Raw genomic sequence first — 15211 nt, 5'->3', positions numbered from 1 at the left:
CTGAGCTGTGCCGCTCTGTTTAGACAGAGGCCTTGCTAAAAAGTTAAAGGCCCTTGTCTGTCAGAAGGGGTGTAGGGCCACACTTCCCCTTTTTAAACTGATGCAAAAGTGGAGAGCCTTTGCTGGAAACATCTCATCTTCATTGCCCAGAGCCTTCTCTGTTTGCCTCCATCATTGTCTGGGCTTTTTAGAGACACTCTGCACATGGACTAAAATTTTAAATTGTCAAAGACTTGCCGTGGACAGTGCTGTGAAGCTTTGGATAAACTTGAACTCTCATCGCTGTGGACCGTGTGTCTGTGTTTGTAGTCAGCTCAGTGTACAGCAGGCTGAGTTTGATCTATGACTTTTAGATTTCCTTCTGCCAGAACTCATGCAGCATAGAGTTGCCGATGCAAAAATGGTGACCTAGAACTCCTTGCGTGTGTGGGTATGCCCGTCCCTTGATTTTAATGGGCCCTGAGCATGACAGAAGAGCAGTATAATTGCTGGATCTGCTCCATCATGCCTTACCATGCAAAAAGTGCTTTCCATTCATTGTGTTAAATTGCAAAAAAAGTTTGTTGTGTATATTTTATGATTTCTTAAATATCATAAAATATATGTGATATTTGCAGATTAGTGTTAGTTGCAACTCCAAATAATACTAAGTGTGGTTCCCAATGGATGACAAGGAGAAAAGACAAAGTCAAGTAGAGAAAGACAGAAGCAAGTAGAAAAGAAGGAATAGAGAAAGTAGAAGACAGATAGAGAAGGGGAAAAAAAGAAGAAAGAAGAGGCAAGAGGGGAAAAAAAAGAGAAAAAACATTTGTAGAAAAGAAGCGTGGCCATAGTTGCCCCCAGGGTAAATTAAAAGCAGCTGATTGTGCCTGGAGCTTATTACCTGGGGTAAAGTAGCCACAATAATGTAATAGTTCTTTAAAATGAAGAAAATGTAACTAGAAAGAGAAGAGGAGCCTATCCCAAATGTGTGTCATTGGGACTAGTGTAAGGCAGAAAAGTTTAAGTAAGTTTAACTTGAAAAAGACAAATAAAGAGACAAGGCTGGTGCATGGAGCAGAGAGTTTTATGTAAAAAGTTTAAAACATGATCTGCAATACAGGCAGATCAGCAAAGAAAAAGAAAGCAAAAGAAAGAAAAAATTTGTCTTCCCATACTAATGAATAAAAGTGTTATCAAGCACTTTGAGAAGCGAAGTTGTTTACAGGAAGCTGTGCCTGAGAACCAAACACTTCTAGCCTATGCTGAAAATGCTTGCTAGTGTTGTGCTGCCTCATGGGTAACATGTATGGTATAAAACCCATTTAGCCCAATAGCTCGTGGTTCAGAGAAGCTGTCTGATCCAACCATTAAGTACGCCTGTGTGCTGTAAGTTACCCAATAAAGTCTCCTTGTAAGTAACCCCCCCCTCTAGAATCCCAAAACACAAGTGGGGCTAGAGCGCCTCACCCAGTATCAAACCCTGCTGTTAGAAGCCATAAAAGCAGGTATGAAGAAGTCAATTAATATGACCAAAGTGTCTAAAGTGCTGCAAGGTGCCACCGAGGCCCCAGAGCGTACTTGGAGCGTCTTTCAGATGCCTATCGCCAGTACACCCCCCTCGACCCAGAGGCCCAAGAAGACGTGGACGAAAGAAGAGAAGAAGAAGACCCGGCAGAGGCAAAAGATTCTTAAAAAAGAACCAGTGTGCCCAGTGTGGACAAGATGGACATTAGTGGCATGAATGCCCAAATAAAATAAATAAAATACACAAAGGAAAAAACCAAAGGGGCCAGAATGGGCGAAGAGGGAGACAGCTTGAGAGGGGCCGTGACATTGACTGTGAGGGGCCGTGACATTGACTTCATAATTGACACTGGAGCGGCATCAAGAGCAAGCAAACGTTAGCCCTAAACAAGAAGTCCAAACACTGAGCAAAGTTCTTCAAGCCCAGCGTCGCTTTGTCTTAGAAAATAAGCCATTCCCATCACAGAAGTTCATCCTTTCCAACCAAGAGTTAAAGTATGAGTTAAAGAGGGAAAAATAACCCTTTGACTCCCAGATGGAGAGGACTGAGAACTGTCATACTTTCCACCCCCGCAGCTATGAAAGCAGCTGGAGTTAAACCCTGGATACATTGGACACGAGTCAAGAGAGCGAGAGGGGGAGAGTAGACTGTAAACAGAAATCCTGAAAATCCTTTAAAAATCATTCTGAAAAAGCAGTAAGAAGACTCAGGCTAGACCTTACTGTGGACACCCCAGGAGACTGTCCCCCTGCGTATGTATGTATGTATGTATGTATGTATTTATTTATTTATTTATTTATTTATTTATTTATTTATTTCATTTCTATACCGCCCAATAGCCGAAGCTCTCTGCGTACGGTCAGACCTGCAACTGGAGAATTGAAGAAGGGGACTAGACCCTACTGCAGCTTGCCAGGTGAATAGCTGCCCAGCGTACGGTCACATCCCAAAGAAGATCAAACATGCGTGTTGTAGTGTTAGTAGTGTTGCATTGTGTTTCCTTAATAAGGTGCAAAAAGGGGGGTCTGCCCCTGGAAGGAGAAGTTTGTCCCAGTGATTTGCTGATAATTACTGGCTTCACCTGGCTAACATCACGAGAGTAAAACATTTTTGTTTGCCAAGAGATATACCTGTAAACAGGTTTATTAGCTCTTGCCTAATACCTGTCTGTAGACATCCTAGGAAAATTCAAAAAGATACCATGTTAAGAGTTTATGGTGTAAGTTTAACTTATTCCCAAAATGCTAATTGGGGCGTGGTTGTAAAGATCCTACCCCCTACAGAGTTCACTCTACGCACCCCCCAAGAGAGCTCTTTCTCCCTTGAATATATTGTTGTAAGCTGACGAGACACAGGAATTCCTTATCTTGTCAAAGGTCATACAGTTGTATATCGTGTTCTCTGCTGTTCTCTTCTGTTCTCTCCTTATCATGGCTACCCTATAACCCAGTTCTTGTATTATAAACAATAGTGCTAGGAGAAGAAATGTTGAGGACTGCAACCCCACGCAGGAGGGGGAGGAGGAGCCTTTTCATATGTGTCACAATGTCTATAAAACCAATGTGCTGATGTATTTCGGGGCTTCTGGCTCTTCGGAAATGATTCCAGCCTTAGGCCCGCGCGTTAAATAAAGAATCTCTTTTTCCTTCACTCTGTGGTCTCTCTGACTCTGGGGTCTGCAACAGTGCTAGCTGGGGCTGATGGGAGTTGTAGTACAAAACATCAGGAGGGCACCAGGTTGGGAAAGGTTGGATTAGACCATAACGCCTTCCCCAAGTAATTTGTTGGACGTGTGTAGGGACAGCAGGGCAAATGTGCTGGCCCCGCTCCACCATCCTGCGGGCTCTGCCCTTCACCCATCCGAGAGCAATCTATGCTCGTTCAGCTGAGGTTTCCACTTGCACAGAGGGTTTGTTTGTTTGTTTATTACATTTATATCCCGCCTCTTTTCCTCTTCGAGGAACCCCAGGTGGCATACATAATCCTCTCCATTTTAGCCTCACCACAACAACCCTGTGAGGTTGGTTGGGCTGAGAGTCTGTGACTGGCCCAACATCACCCAGTGAGCTTCCATGGCCGAGTGGGGACCAGAACCCGGATCGCCCAACCCTCAGCCCAGCGCTCTCGCCACTACACCACGCTGGTTCTAAGCGCATTTGGCCGGAAGCACAGAGGCCGCCTCTTTGGATCTCCTCCTCGACGTGTGGTCAAGGGTGGAGCTGGTGGGGACCAGTGATGCTGGAGGAGGGCCCCATTCCCCCTCCGCATGTTTTTCGAATGCACAGACAAATCATTTCTGAAAGGTGCTTCTGTTAGATGCAAAACAGCTCCCGGGTTGCACGAAGGACTGCTGGGACAAAGGAATGATGGGGCCATTCCCCCCATTCTGAAAAATGTAAGATCTAGGAGTTACTCAGACCTGTCTCCAGCACTAAGCAGAATATGTGTCCCTGGCAAGGCAGAAAGCCAGAATAAAGACAACCATAGTCTTCATATTAGCAAAGCTTTTTGTACCCTTGAGAATGCACTACGTCAATGTGACGCATACTGACTCTGTGCATGGCTCTTTCACGCACATCTCCTGCCCGGTGGGAACTGATGGCCTCACTTGCTCAAGCCACCTGGAGCTAATGACCTGGTCCGTATGATCACCGTGGGTTAAACAAGCCACAGTGGCTTCTTTAAGCCTCAGCACATTCTGGCTGCCATTTGCCTAATCGCCTGCCCAGGCACAGCTTGTCATGTCATCTGAACCCAGGCAGCGTGGCCTGTTGGAGGGGGAAACGACCCTCAAATAACCCATGCCCTGCTCTTGGGTTATTTGAGGGTTGTTCCGCCCTCCAACGAGCCACGCCGCCTGTGTTTGGATGACACAACAAGCTGCACTTGGGCAGGCGATTAGACAAATGGTGCCTAGCATGTGCCACAGCTTAAACAAGCCACTGTGGCTTGTTTAACCCACGGTGACCATGCGAACCTGCCCATTCTCTGATAAGCACCTCTTCGGGCACACCTGCTTGGGCACAGTGTAGTCTGGACTGTGTGGGTTGATGGGGAGACAGTCCTGCTGTCTTGCTCTACGATTCCACATCTCTGTGCCCTGAAAGGACAAACCCAGGTTGTCCATCTTCAAAATTAGGTTCTTCCATACCTGGTCACTGACAAGGATGTGGATTCCTGTAGGCCCCTGTCTGGAAACCTGCTGGATCTGATTGGCTGGGAGGCTGAGCAGTTCTGCTAGTTTATTGGTAAGCTCGGTGGCAGTCAGTTCTTCCAGGTACAACTCCTGGTATATTGCTTTTGGTAACAGAAAAGAAAAAATAAAATTGCATACAAAAATAGTATTGCATTAAAAAAAAAAAACAAAACACCCTTCAGGCCTAATGCATATACCCCAAAGTTCCCATTACTGTGGAGGAGTGTGGTGATTCTAGCCCATATTGTTTTTTTTCTTCCATCTCAACTTTCTTTATACCCCACCTTTCCAACTAATTTTCCAAAGTAGCTCATATTAAAAGAAACATAACATACAATATTAAACATTAAATAAACTACTCAAAATACAAAGCATTTAAAACAGACCAGAACACAGTAAAAAAAAAAAATTGGCAGTATCCATAATTAAAATGCCTTCTGGTATAAGAATGTTTTCAAACATCATCTAAAAAGAGAGACATGTTTCTACTGTCTGCATAGACAGGACCCGCTGGACCGCAATGAGAAATGTGACAAAATAACTTGGACTTACCAGGTGCTGGAGTGGGGGGGACAATGTTTGCTTCTAGCTCCTTGGACACGTAGAGGACGAGCCGAGGGCGCACACACCTGGGAGAAGGGAGGGAAGCCAGGTCAGGCTCTGTGGCCCTGGTACGGTGCAGTGGCGAAGAGGAGCCACTGGAAAAATCACCCATCCGAATCTCCTGCCAGCCATGACCTCACTGAGCTGTTCTCTCAGCCCTGCCACAAGTCAAATCAGGAGAATAAGGCCAACCTTGTGGAATTGTTGTCGAGGGTTACCGAGAGAGCACAGAGTGCTTTTGAAGACTTGAAACATTCAAGAGGGTGGGGTGAGGAATACCCAAGCGAAACTAGACAATTTGGTAGTATCAGGTAGCAACAGTAGGGACAGACCACGGAACAACGGACTGGTTCAAGATTGGGAAAGGAGTACGGCAGGGTTGTATACTCTCACCCTACCTATTCAACCTGCATGCAGAACACATCATGCGACATGCTGGGCTTGATGAAGCCCAGGCTGGAGTTAAAATCACCGGAAGAAACATTAACAATCTCTGATATGCAGATGATACATACCACTTTGATGGCTGAAAGCAAGGAGGAGCTGAGGAACCTCATGACGAAGGTGAAAGAAGAAAGTGCAAAAGCTGGGTTGCAGTTAAACCTCAAAAAAAAAACCCAAGTTTATGGCAACCAGCTTGATCAATAACTGGCAAATCGAGGGAGAAAACATGGAGGCAGTGACAGACTTTGTCTTTCTGGCGCAAAGATTACTGCAGACGCTGACTGCAGCCAGGAAATCAGAAGACGTTTACTTCTTGGGAGGACAGCAATGACAAATCTTGATAAAATAGTGAAGAGCAGAGACATCACACTGACAACAAAGGTCCGCATAGTTAAAGCAATGGTATTCCCCGTAGTAACCTATGGCTGCGAGAGCTGGACCATAAGGAAGGCTGAGCGAAGGAAGACAGATGCTTTTGAACTGTGGCGCTGGAGGAAGATTCTGAGAGTGCCTTGGACTGCAAGAAGATCAAACCAGTCCATACTCCAGGAAATAAAGCCAGACTGCTCACTTGAGGGGATATTAAAGGCAAAACTGAAGTACTTTGGCCACATCATGAGAAGACAGGACACCCTAGAGAAGATGCTGATGCTAGGGAAAGTGGAAGGCAAAAGGAAGAGGGGCCGACCAAGGGCAAGATGGATGGATGATATTCTGGTGGTGACGGACTCGACCTTGGGGGAGCTCGGGGTGTCGACGGCCGACAGGAAGCCCTGGCGTGGGCTGGTCCATGAAGTCACGAAGAGTCGGAAGCGACTGAGCGAATAAACAACAAATATCAGGATGTTCCAGGCCTGAGCCATTGCAAAGATCAAGCTCAGGTGTGTGGGTGAATGGCTGTGGTGGGTGTGGGTGTGGCTAGTGGGAGCTGCTGGGACCAGGGGATGTTTCACTCCAAGAGCACCAGGCAGCTGAGCGGGATAGACAGAGAGACTGAAGCTCAGTTGTTCTCCACCTGGCTGAAGGTGAAGGTGAAGAAGTGTGGGCAGGCATCAAAGCAGGTTTAACCAGACCGGAAGGCCAGACTCAGACTTGTGCAAAGCTTTAGCAAAGTCCTTCTCAAAGTATTGCCTGACCTTTTAGGCAGGATGGGGAGGAGTTGCATGCACCTGCATGAGAAAGTCACGGATAAGATAGGTAAAACTGCACCCATCTGGCCTTGCTTTGACAAAGCTAGTTAACGGAATTTACATTCAGGATGTGAATGGGGGGGGGGCAACGCCTCCCTTTCTGAATAAACCCTTCTGGCAGAGCACCCCGGGGCACAGGGGAAATTCCTGCTCAAATCTACCTGGATAGCAACTTGTTTCCACCCTCCAAATAACTCTCTAAAATGCCTGATATACGGATGGCGCTGTACAAATAACCTGATTTTCTCCCGTAGCAGTCTCAACCAGGTTTCACTCGTGGCCAATTGTATTTTTAACTGGCGATGCTGACTGAATGAGAGGAAGGGTGGTTTGGAGTGACAGGAGCTGCCTCCCCACCCCCAAACCACCTGCCTTCATCCCCACCCCCTCCTTCTGAATTGCGGTCAAGGCCTGGTTGAAGTCGCGGTGGCGGAGAAGCAGGGCCCGGAGGGTGCATCGGCCTCCACCCTAATTCCCAACCCTTGGTTTCTTGGTCACACTCTGTGTGGCACAGCTAGAGCTGTGGGGACGGGCCACTCCACGTCACTTCCCCCCGTGGTTGCCTGACCCTGTTACACCAGGGGCTTCCTTCTTTAACTAACAGTGAGATTCTAGGGGAGGGGGAGTGGAACGGACTGCCTCCGTGGGGGGGGGCTCTCCTCTCCTGGAGGTATGTGAAGAGAGTCTGGATGGCCCTCTGTCAGGGATGCTGTAGCTGCACCCCGCACTGAACAGGGGGTTGGACTAGATGAGCTCTGAGGCCCCTTCCAGCTCTGTGGCTAGGAGACGTAGCAGCGCTTCCAGCACCATGCCAGCTGACACAGACCAGGCCAGGCCAACTTATCTTGCCCTTTTTTCCCCAGCGCTCAGCAGCAGATTTGTTTTTGTTATTTTTTTTAAAGGGTGGCCTCGCTGGGGCACTTGATCTTGCAGGGCCTCCGGAAATCAGAGGGGCTTTAGATGCAGTGGGTCCAAAGCCGTCTCCACCCTGCCCCCAGAACGGCCCATTTCAGGGCCCATCCCTGGTGGGAGTACTGCCCGTGATAGACGTACACTTGCAGAGCTTTCCACTGGCGTAACTGGACCTCTGGGGTGGACGTGCCCCCTCCCTCACCGACAGCGCTCCTTCCTGGCGCTGGAGGGGCGCCTCCGCCCCATCCTTGCTCCCACCAGCCAGCAGACCCAGCGGGAACAACTCTGCTGCCTAGTAGTTCCAAAATAAGCACTCTGTGTTGGATCCACTGCCTCTGGATCAGCTGCGCTGGTGGAAGTGGGCTTCCCTGCCCCATCCTTCCCTCCAGCCCCCTGAAAATGCTGCATAGAGGGTCAGAAGACCCTGCTGAATGGGGGGAGCAGAGGTGTGTGTGTGCTGGGGGAGGATCCCAAAACTCAGGCAGAGGAACCTTCCTCTCGCAGAAGGCAGATTCTGCATCCAGTCCTTTGAATTGTTTTGTACTATGGGCATGATCCAACCAAAAGTTCAGTACTTTGGCGTTCCCTAGATGTCAATGAGAAAACTGAGTCTGCACAATGAAGATCCATGGGAGTTAAACGCGATGGACTCGTGTTTCCTCTTCTCTTTGTAGAAACTGTTTTGTGTGCAGTACAATCCCAAGTACGTTTACACTGAAGTAAATCCCATGGATTTGGCCACCTTGAGTCCCAGTATTGGGAAAAAGGCGGGATATAAATAAATATAATGACGACGATGACGATGGAGCTCATAGGGCTTACTCCCAGAAACATGCCCATAGGGCTGTAGTCTTTTATCGAGTACACTGACACCTGCTATCAACTGTAGGCCGTTAAGGTGGCCAGATGCGGGAGAGGGCAGGGGTAGCTGGGGTAGCTTGATAGCTGGGTAGAAGAGGGAATTCCAGCAGGCGTGCTTCCCACGCCCGCCACACGTGCTGTGGTTCCCTCTTCCCCACAACAGGGGAAGGTGCAGGAGCCCCCTGTCCTCTTTTGCATCTGGCCACCTCCGTAAGCCACTTTGAGAGTCTCTAAACAAGAAAGGGTTGGATTTTTAAAAATACTGTTCTTCCCCCAGTTTTGTTTCTCTCTCCCCCCGCCCCCGCTTTTAGTAGCGTTTTAGCTGAGAGTTTTAAAAGTAACCCCTAAGCCTGCTGCCTCTGCTTCGAATTCCATACCTGGCCTTTAGAGCATTGGAGAGTCGGATGCCATCCGCCGTTCCACAAATCTGAACAAGATCTGTGCGCGAAAGCTTGAGCAAGTCAACTCCTACAGGAAGATGAATAGAGTGAGGACTGGGATGGCAAAACTATCCCTGCCCAGAATTTGCCCTGAAGTGTCTTCCTGGGACTGTGGTGGTTGCAAAATTACTTTGCTGGGTTCAAGGCAGAGTTGGCCAGATTTCCATTCTGATTATTTGTTCTGACCCATTAGAATCAGAAAGTCTCTCTCCCCAATATGGTTTGGAATTTATTTCTTTTGTATTTCTGGAGTATTGGAGACAACCAGTTATTGTCGTATTACTTATATAGCAACATCAATGTACATAGTGCTTTGAGGAGTATCATAAGCAAAAAAGACAGGTCTCTGCCCCATGAAGCTTGCATTCTAAATGCATCCATGCAAATATATCTTGCCCTGCAATCTATTCATGATAGTTATTTTTTTCTCTCAAAACTTAAAAAATGCCAGAGAGAGAGAAATATTTTTCCATGCCTTAAAAAAATGTATTTTCCCATGTCTGATCTGGATGGCCAGAAAAAGCACTAGCCGGGGGTGACTGCAAAATTGCAAGGAGGCAGCAAACACTCAGGTGAGTTTATGGACAACCCTGCCATGGAAGAGAAGTCTCACCTGTATAGCTGGCAAAAACCCGGGAGTAATTGGAGAATCTGTTTTTGTGCAACCACTGTTGAGTTTCCAGGATGGAGGCACTTGGGCTCAGAGCCTGAAAGAACAGACACATGGACAAAGAGTCATCAGCTGCAACCCACAGGGCACCAGGAATCAAGCCACATCTGGAATCATCCAGCCAGGAAGCCTCCTTAGCCAAGCCCAGGTGTGTGATGAGTATGGGCTGTGTTTACTCAGTGGTGATGAGAATTAAATCTCTGCATGCTCAGAGGCTTAGATCAGGGGTAGGCAATTTCTGGGGGCCAATTCCCCCCCCAACCCACCAGGGGCCACACCTCTGACCTGACCCGCCGCTGCGGCACCACCAAATTTGCTGCTGAAATTCAGAGTCGCATCAGCAGAAAAGGGCTGATTTGTCCCCTTTTTTGCTACCACATTGCCAAATTTCAGAGCAAACCATAGTTTGCTTCCTTGAACGATTAAAGGAAACAGTGGAAGAATCAGCCTTTTTTGGCTGCCACACCACTGAATCTTGGTGGCAAATTCAGGGCGGCGCAAAAAATGCCAGGGAGCCATGCATTGCCCACCTCCAGCTTAGACGGTTGCCTGGAGCGACCACAGATGCCCCTTTCCACGTGCAAGCGAGTGCAGCCGGCTCCTGCCAAACCTGATGATAACCGACCAAGCATAGAGTTGTAAACCAAGAGGCTCAATCATTCTAATGCTTAGTATTCTATACAGCTTTTGGCGCAGGGCAACTTGTGCCCCTCCAGATGTTTTGGCCTACAGTGCCCCTGAGCCTCACTTGTGCCCCTCCAGATGTTTTGGCCTACAACGCCCCTGAGCCTCACCAGCAGCTATGCTGGCTGGGGCTGATAAGAGTTGTAGGCCAAAAGGTCTGGAGGTCCACAAGTTGTTTGCAGCATATATCATCTCACTACTTCTCAGAAGAGCATCAGATCTGCTCTACCTGTCAGGCAGACCCATTTTCTTTTCCCTCTATTGCGGGAGCCAAGGCTGCGCAACCGAACAATCCTCCTACCTGAGCTGATGGAATGGGTCTTGCGCATATTATCGGGGGGCCCAAGGCTGGTGGTCTTGGGTGACTTTGATATTCAAGCGAAGGCTACCTTGTCAGGAGAGGCTCAGGACGTCATAGCTGCCATATCAACAATGAGCCTGTCTCAGATCATATCTGGCATATGGCATGACGCACTTTGGATCTGGCTTTCTGTCCTGGATTAGGGAGAAATGAGCTGTGATGGGGAGCCAGCAGTGACTCTGTTGGCATGGACGGTTTGCATTACCTGATCAGGTTTGACCTTCAGGCTACCTGTAACCTCTGCAGGAGTAGGGAACTGAGTTTGATGGCCCATTCCCAGAGGCTAATGAATCCAGATGGATTTCTGAGGTCTCTTGGGGATTCACAATGCTGAAGGCTAGAAACAGCGCTAAAAAGGCAGGCTAGATACTCGCTGCGCACAAGAGCCCCCACCAGCGCAAAGAAGCCCCATTCCAGCAAACAGGGACTTCTAGCTCTAACCCCCCTTTCTCCTTCTCTGGCCACTTCTCCCTCTTCACAATGGCAGGCTTCTCTGCTCCTGTGGATCCCAAGGCTGCGGTAGATCGCTACTGCAATAAAGCCCTTATGCGGATTTGTTTAATGCCAAAGGAAAGAGGAGAATAGGGGGAAATGGGGGAGCTGGGGGGGGGAATCCTCACTTTTCCCTGAAGAAGCCAAAATCCCCCATTATCCAGTGTAGCATCTGAAGTATCCCCCTGAGAGCAGCCCACCACACCAATTTTGCCCCATTCCAGCAAACTGTTGCAGGGTTATAGCTTCCATCCCACTTTCTCCTCTGGGCATTTTCTCCCTGCTCGCAATGACAGGTTCCCATGATCCCAAGACCTCGCCAGATCGCTACTGTGATAGAGCTCTTATGCATCAGAGAAGCGACTTTATACAACCTCAGAGAAGCAAAGTTAATGCAAACATCAGAGAAATGCGTAATCACTGAGACTAATTACTCTCACTGGGGAAAAGGAAGTGCAGGGCGATTCTGAAGGCTCAAAAGAGCACTCTAGGGCTTTGATGTGTTGGCAAGGCAGGCAAGTTACTTTAGTTACCTAGGTTACTGAGGGCACAGCCAGGTGAAAGACACACCCCTAGGAACACCCTGATCATACCAAATGTAAAGCGGAGGGATGGGCACACAGCAGCTGAACCACACTGAAGAAAAACAACAGACTAAAAGTACTCTGAAAAAATGCAGCTTACCCACAGGTAAGCTCCAGAGTGGCTGCAGACTGGCCATGACATCATCTGCCACAAAGGATCTCTGAACACTCCCAATCCACAGCAAATCACCCGTGAAGGCAGGCCCCAGGTTGGAGAAATTAGTCCAACCACTTGCTCTTTAGACCTTTTCTCATCCTGGCTTGTGAAACTGGCCAGAGCTCAGGTGGGTATTTGGACCTCGGAAGTGGTAGTCAGTACTCCTTGAGGAATGGTGAGGTCCACAGCTTTGAAAGAAGCAACAGTGAGGGCTTTGTTGAAGAAACCAAATTTTGATCCTATGGTTCTGGATAACTACCGCCCAATGTCAAATTCGCCATTCCTGAGCAAGGTGTTGGAGTGTGCGTGTGTTTGATGTTTGTTCTCAGCCCCACAGCTGAGAAGAGTCCTAAAGATGCATTTGTTTTCTCTGGCTTTTTCTTAAGATGGGTTTTATGGGTGCCAAATTGAAATTATTTTTCCTGCAAATAGCTAACTATTTCTTGAAATAACTGAAATTATTTTAGCTGCAAATAGCTAACTATTTCTTGAAATAACTGAAATTATTTTAGCTGCAAATAGCTAAATATTTCTTGGATTTGTTAATAGTTTCTTGGGCTACTTTGAAAAGAAATGCTGGTTCTTATTATTGGTTAATTTTGCTTGGAAGTTTATTGTTCTTATCATTGTGGCTTGTGTTTATATTAACTATTGGAAGCCACCTTGAGAGGGTTTTACCCTTAAAGGCAGCCTGTAAAATTTTTAAATAAATAAATATTCCATGGCAAAAGTAAGACTTGGATCAGGGACTTCCTGGTGTACAGTTTCTGTTTAGCCTCTGTGCTACATGACTAGAGGTTGGTTCCCAAACCAGCTGTGGAGCCAAGCTCTCTGACCTGAATGGAACTTCCCCCTCATCCCAGACGGATATGGTCAGGTTGTGGATACACATTGGTGAGAGCAGCCTCTCTGCACATGCTCTAGGGTACTCTCCTAATTATTACAATGTTTTAATGAGGTGTCTTGGCATTATATGAGCCAGCTGCTTTTAATTTCTTATTCAATAATGCTTTGGACTACAACTTGCAAGCGATATGGCCCACAAATCTGGAGGGCAGCAGGTCCCCAAGCCTCTGAATGGTTTGCATGAATCTTTAGAATGTCACTTTATTTAAAACAAACAAACAAACAAAACTACAAAGTGAAACAAAGAACTGGAACTTTCCTACATGTTATTGGGCTCCTTCACACAGAGCTTTTACCCTGCGATTGAGATGGCTCCCTCACCGAAGTTTGTGGGCCCTTTAGATGATGCTGTCAACCTCCAGGGTGTCTCCTGCACTAAATGCCCTTTGTTCCGTTTTTAAATAGATTGCAGATAATGAGCTGTCAAATTACCCCGTTGTGTTCCGCTTCAGTTTGCTCCGTCAAAAGAGTTAAAGTGGCAAGAAGAGGAGTGAGAGCAATGACAGATAACGGATGACACAGATACGGGGGAAAGGAGGGGAGAACGGAAGTGCACGTAAAGGGAGTCCATCCTGACCCTGCATTTGAAATGGAAGCAGAAAGCCCTGTTTTAAATGCGGGATTTTAGGCTGGTGTAGAGATGCTCCTTCTTGCTGCTGGAAAAGGTGTTAGAAGGGGTTCCAAAGAGAGCGCCCTCAGGCTCTGCTGCTGAGGAGCTGTCCGTGTAAGCACTTCAGTGCCCGAGAGGCAGGAACACAGGGTGGTGGGAGTGACAGCCCTCAGGTTCCCTCCTCAGCTCCCTTAGGCAGATGCTGGGAAAAGGCTACACTCTTCAGCGTGCCAAAGTGCTGGCTGAAATGAGCCACTGCCCGTTATCCGGCGCCTTTGGGTGTTTGGGGTGAGCGTTCATACGCGCGTGTGAAAGTCCTTTTTACTTCCAGCGCCTGGCAGCAAAGCCACCTTCTGTCACCAGGGGGCACCCGTGCGCTGCGTTCGGGAAGGCGAGGGGAGATGCAGGCGGAACGCATCCCTCGGCAGTCCAGCAGGCAAACCTCCCGGCGGGCTGTTTAGAAACTCTAAAGGAGTTTCTGGTGCTGAACCAAGGTGCTGAACCTACTTGGGGGCTAGTGTTAAGCACCTTGGATAGCTCCAGCAGAGTTCTGGCTGGTTCTGACTGAAACCCAGAATGGATTCATAGCCCCACCGAAATCGGAGCCGCCAGCCAATGCGGCTTCCAGTCCCAGCCCTCTTCTGTTGCCAGCGGCGCCAGGGGGACCCAGGGGGGCAGTCTTCCCCGGACACTCACAGGCCTCATGGAGGAAATTCCGATCCGTTTCACGGTGCCACAGAACAGCACTTGAAAACCACTGTGTGAAACATCCGAAACATTTTGCTTTTAACACAAGTGTAGAAATAGAATACGAACAAACGCAAAATATTAGAAGATGAATCTGGGTTTTCTTATCCTTATTTTTGTGATGGACCTGCAAGAAAACAGGACTACTACTGTTGGCCTTCATGAGTTTTTAATTTTTTATTGCTTTTATTGTTACACTTATATCCTGCCTTTTCCCCTCCCGCAAGAACCCAAGGCGGCTATATGGACTTCCTCCTCTTCATTTTATTCTCACACCAACCCTGTGAGGTAGGTTAGGCTGAGTGACCGGCCCAAGTCACCCAGTGAGCTTTGTGGCCAACTGGGGATTAGAACCTGGATCTCCCAAGTCCCAGCCCAGCACTCTAACCACTACACCACACCGCCTCTCTGCCCTGCGAGTGCTTTTTCTTACCTCTGCCGTGCTCTCCGATGAACTGTCCAAGGCATAGCTGGGGGAGGCACAGACCCTGCCAAGGAGAGCAGCAAAGCAGGGTCAGCCACGGCTTCACAAGAATGACACTCTGCAGGCCGTTCCAGCCGCTTGCTTTGGCCAGCTTACCTTTCAGGGGTCTGAAGCTTGAAGGGGTGTGGAGAGACATGGCTGGGGGTGGCCGGAGGGCTGTGGAGGTTGCTGGAAACTTCTGGCCATGGGGCACACTGGGAAAGGGGGTAGGAAGAAACAGAACCAAGGGGAGAAACATTAGACCCCAGAAATTGCATCTCATATACTCACCAATCCTCAAGGTTATAGTTTGGTTATAACTACTTCTGGTTTGGACTGTGCAAGAGCAGAAGACTGATGGAAGGGCTATGCGTATTCCATCAT

General features: G+C 48.1%; 1 protein-coding gene across 1 annotated transcript in view; it reads right to left on the bottom strand.

Moving 5' to 3' along the window:
• Positions 1 to 15211, bottom strand: part of LOC146340915 (transcription factor CP2-like protein 1) — a 53910-nt gene that overhangs the window by 6076 nt on the left and 32623 nt on the right. Inside the window, exons 8-13 of the mRNA XM_084804493.1 lie at positions 14945 to 15042; positions 14798 to 14852; positions 9767 to 9860; positions 9091 to 9181; positions 5256 to 5332; positions 4659 to 4804 (exon numbers count right to left, since the gene is read on the bottom strand). Coding sequence (XP_084660619.1) covers positions 4659 to 4804; positions 5256 to 5332; positions 9091 to 9181; positions 9767 to 9860; positions 14798 to 14852; positions 14945 to 15042 — 561 coding nt within the window. The remainder of the gene's footprint in view (positions 1 to 4658; positions 4805 to 5255; positions 5333 to 9090; positions 9182 to 9766; positions 9861 to 14797; positions 14853 to 14944; positions 15043 to 15211) is intronic.

Source organism: Heloderma suspectum, chromosome 6 (assembly GCF_057233095.1).
Source record: "Heloderma suspectum isolate Gila_16-S chromosome 6, 16-S_ref, whole genome shotgun sequence".
Lineage (NCBI taxonomy): Eukaryota > Metazoa > Chordata > Lepidosauria > Squamata > Helodermatidae > Heloderma > Heloderma suspectum.
The sequence above is the reverse complement of the archived record's forward strand: the minus strand, read 5'-3'. Positions and strand labels throughout refer to the sequence as shown.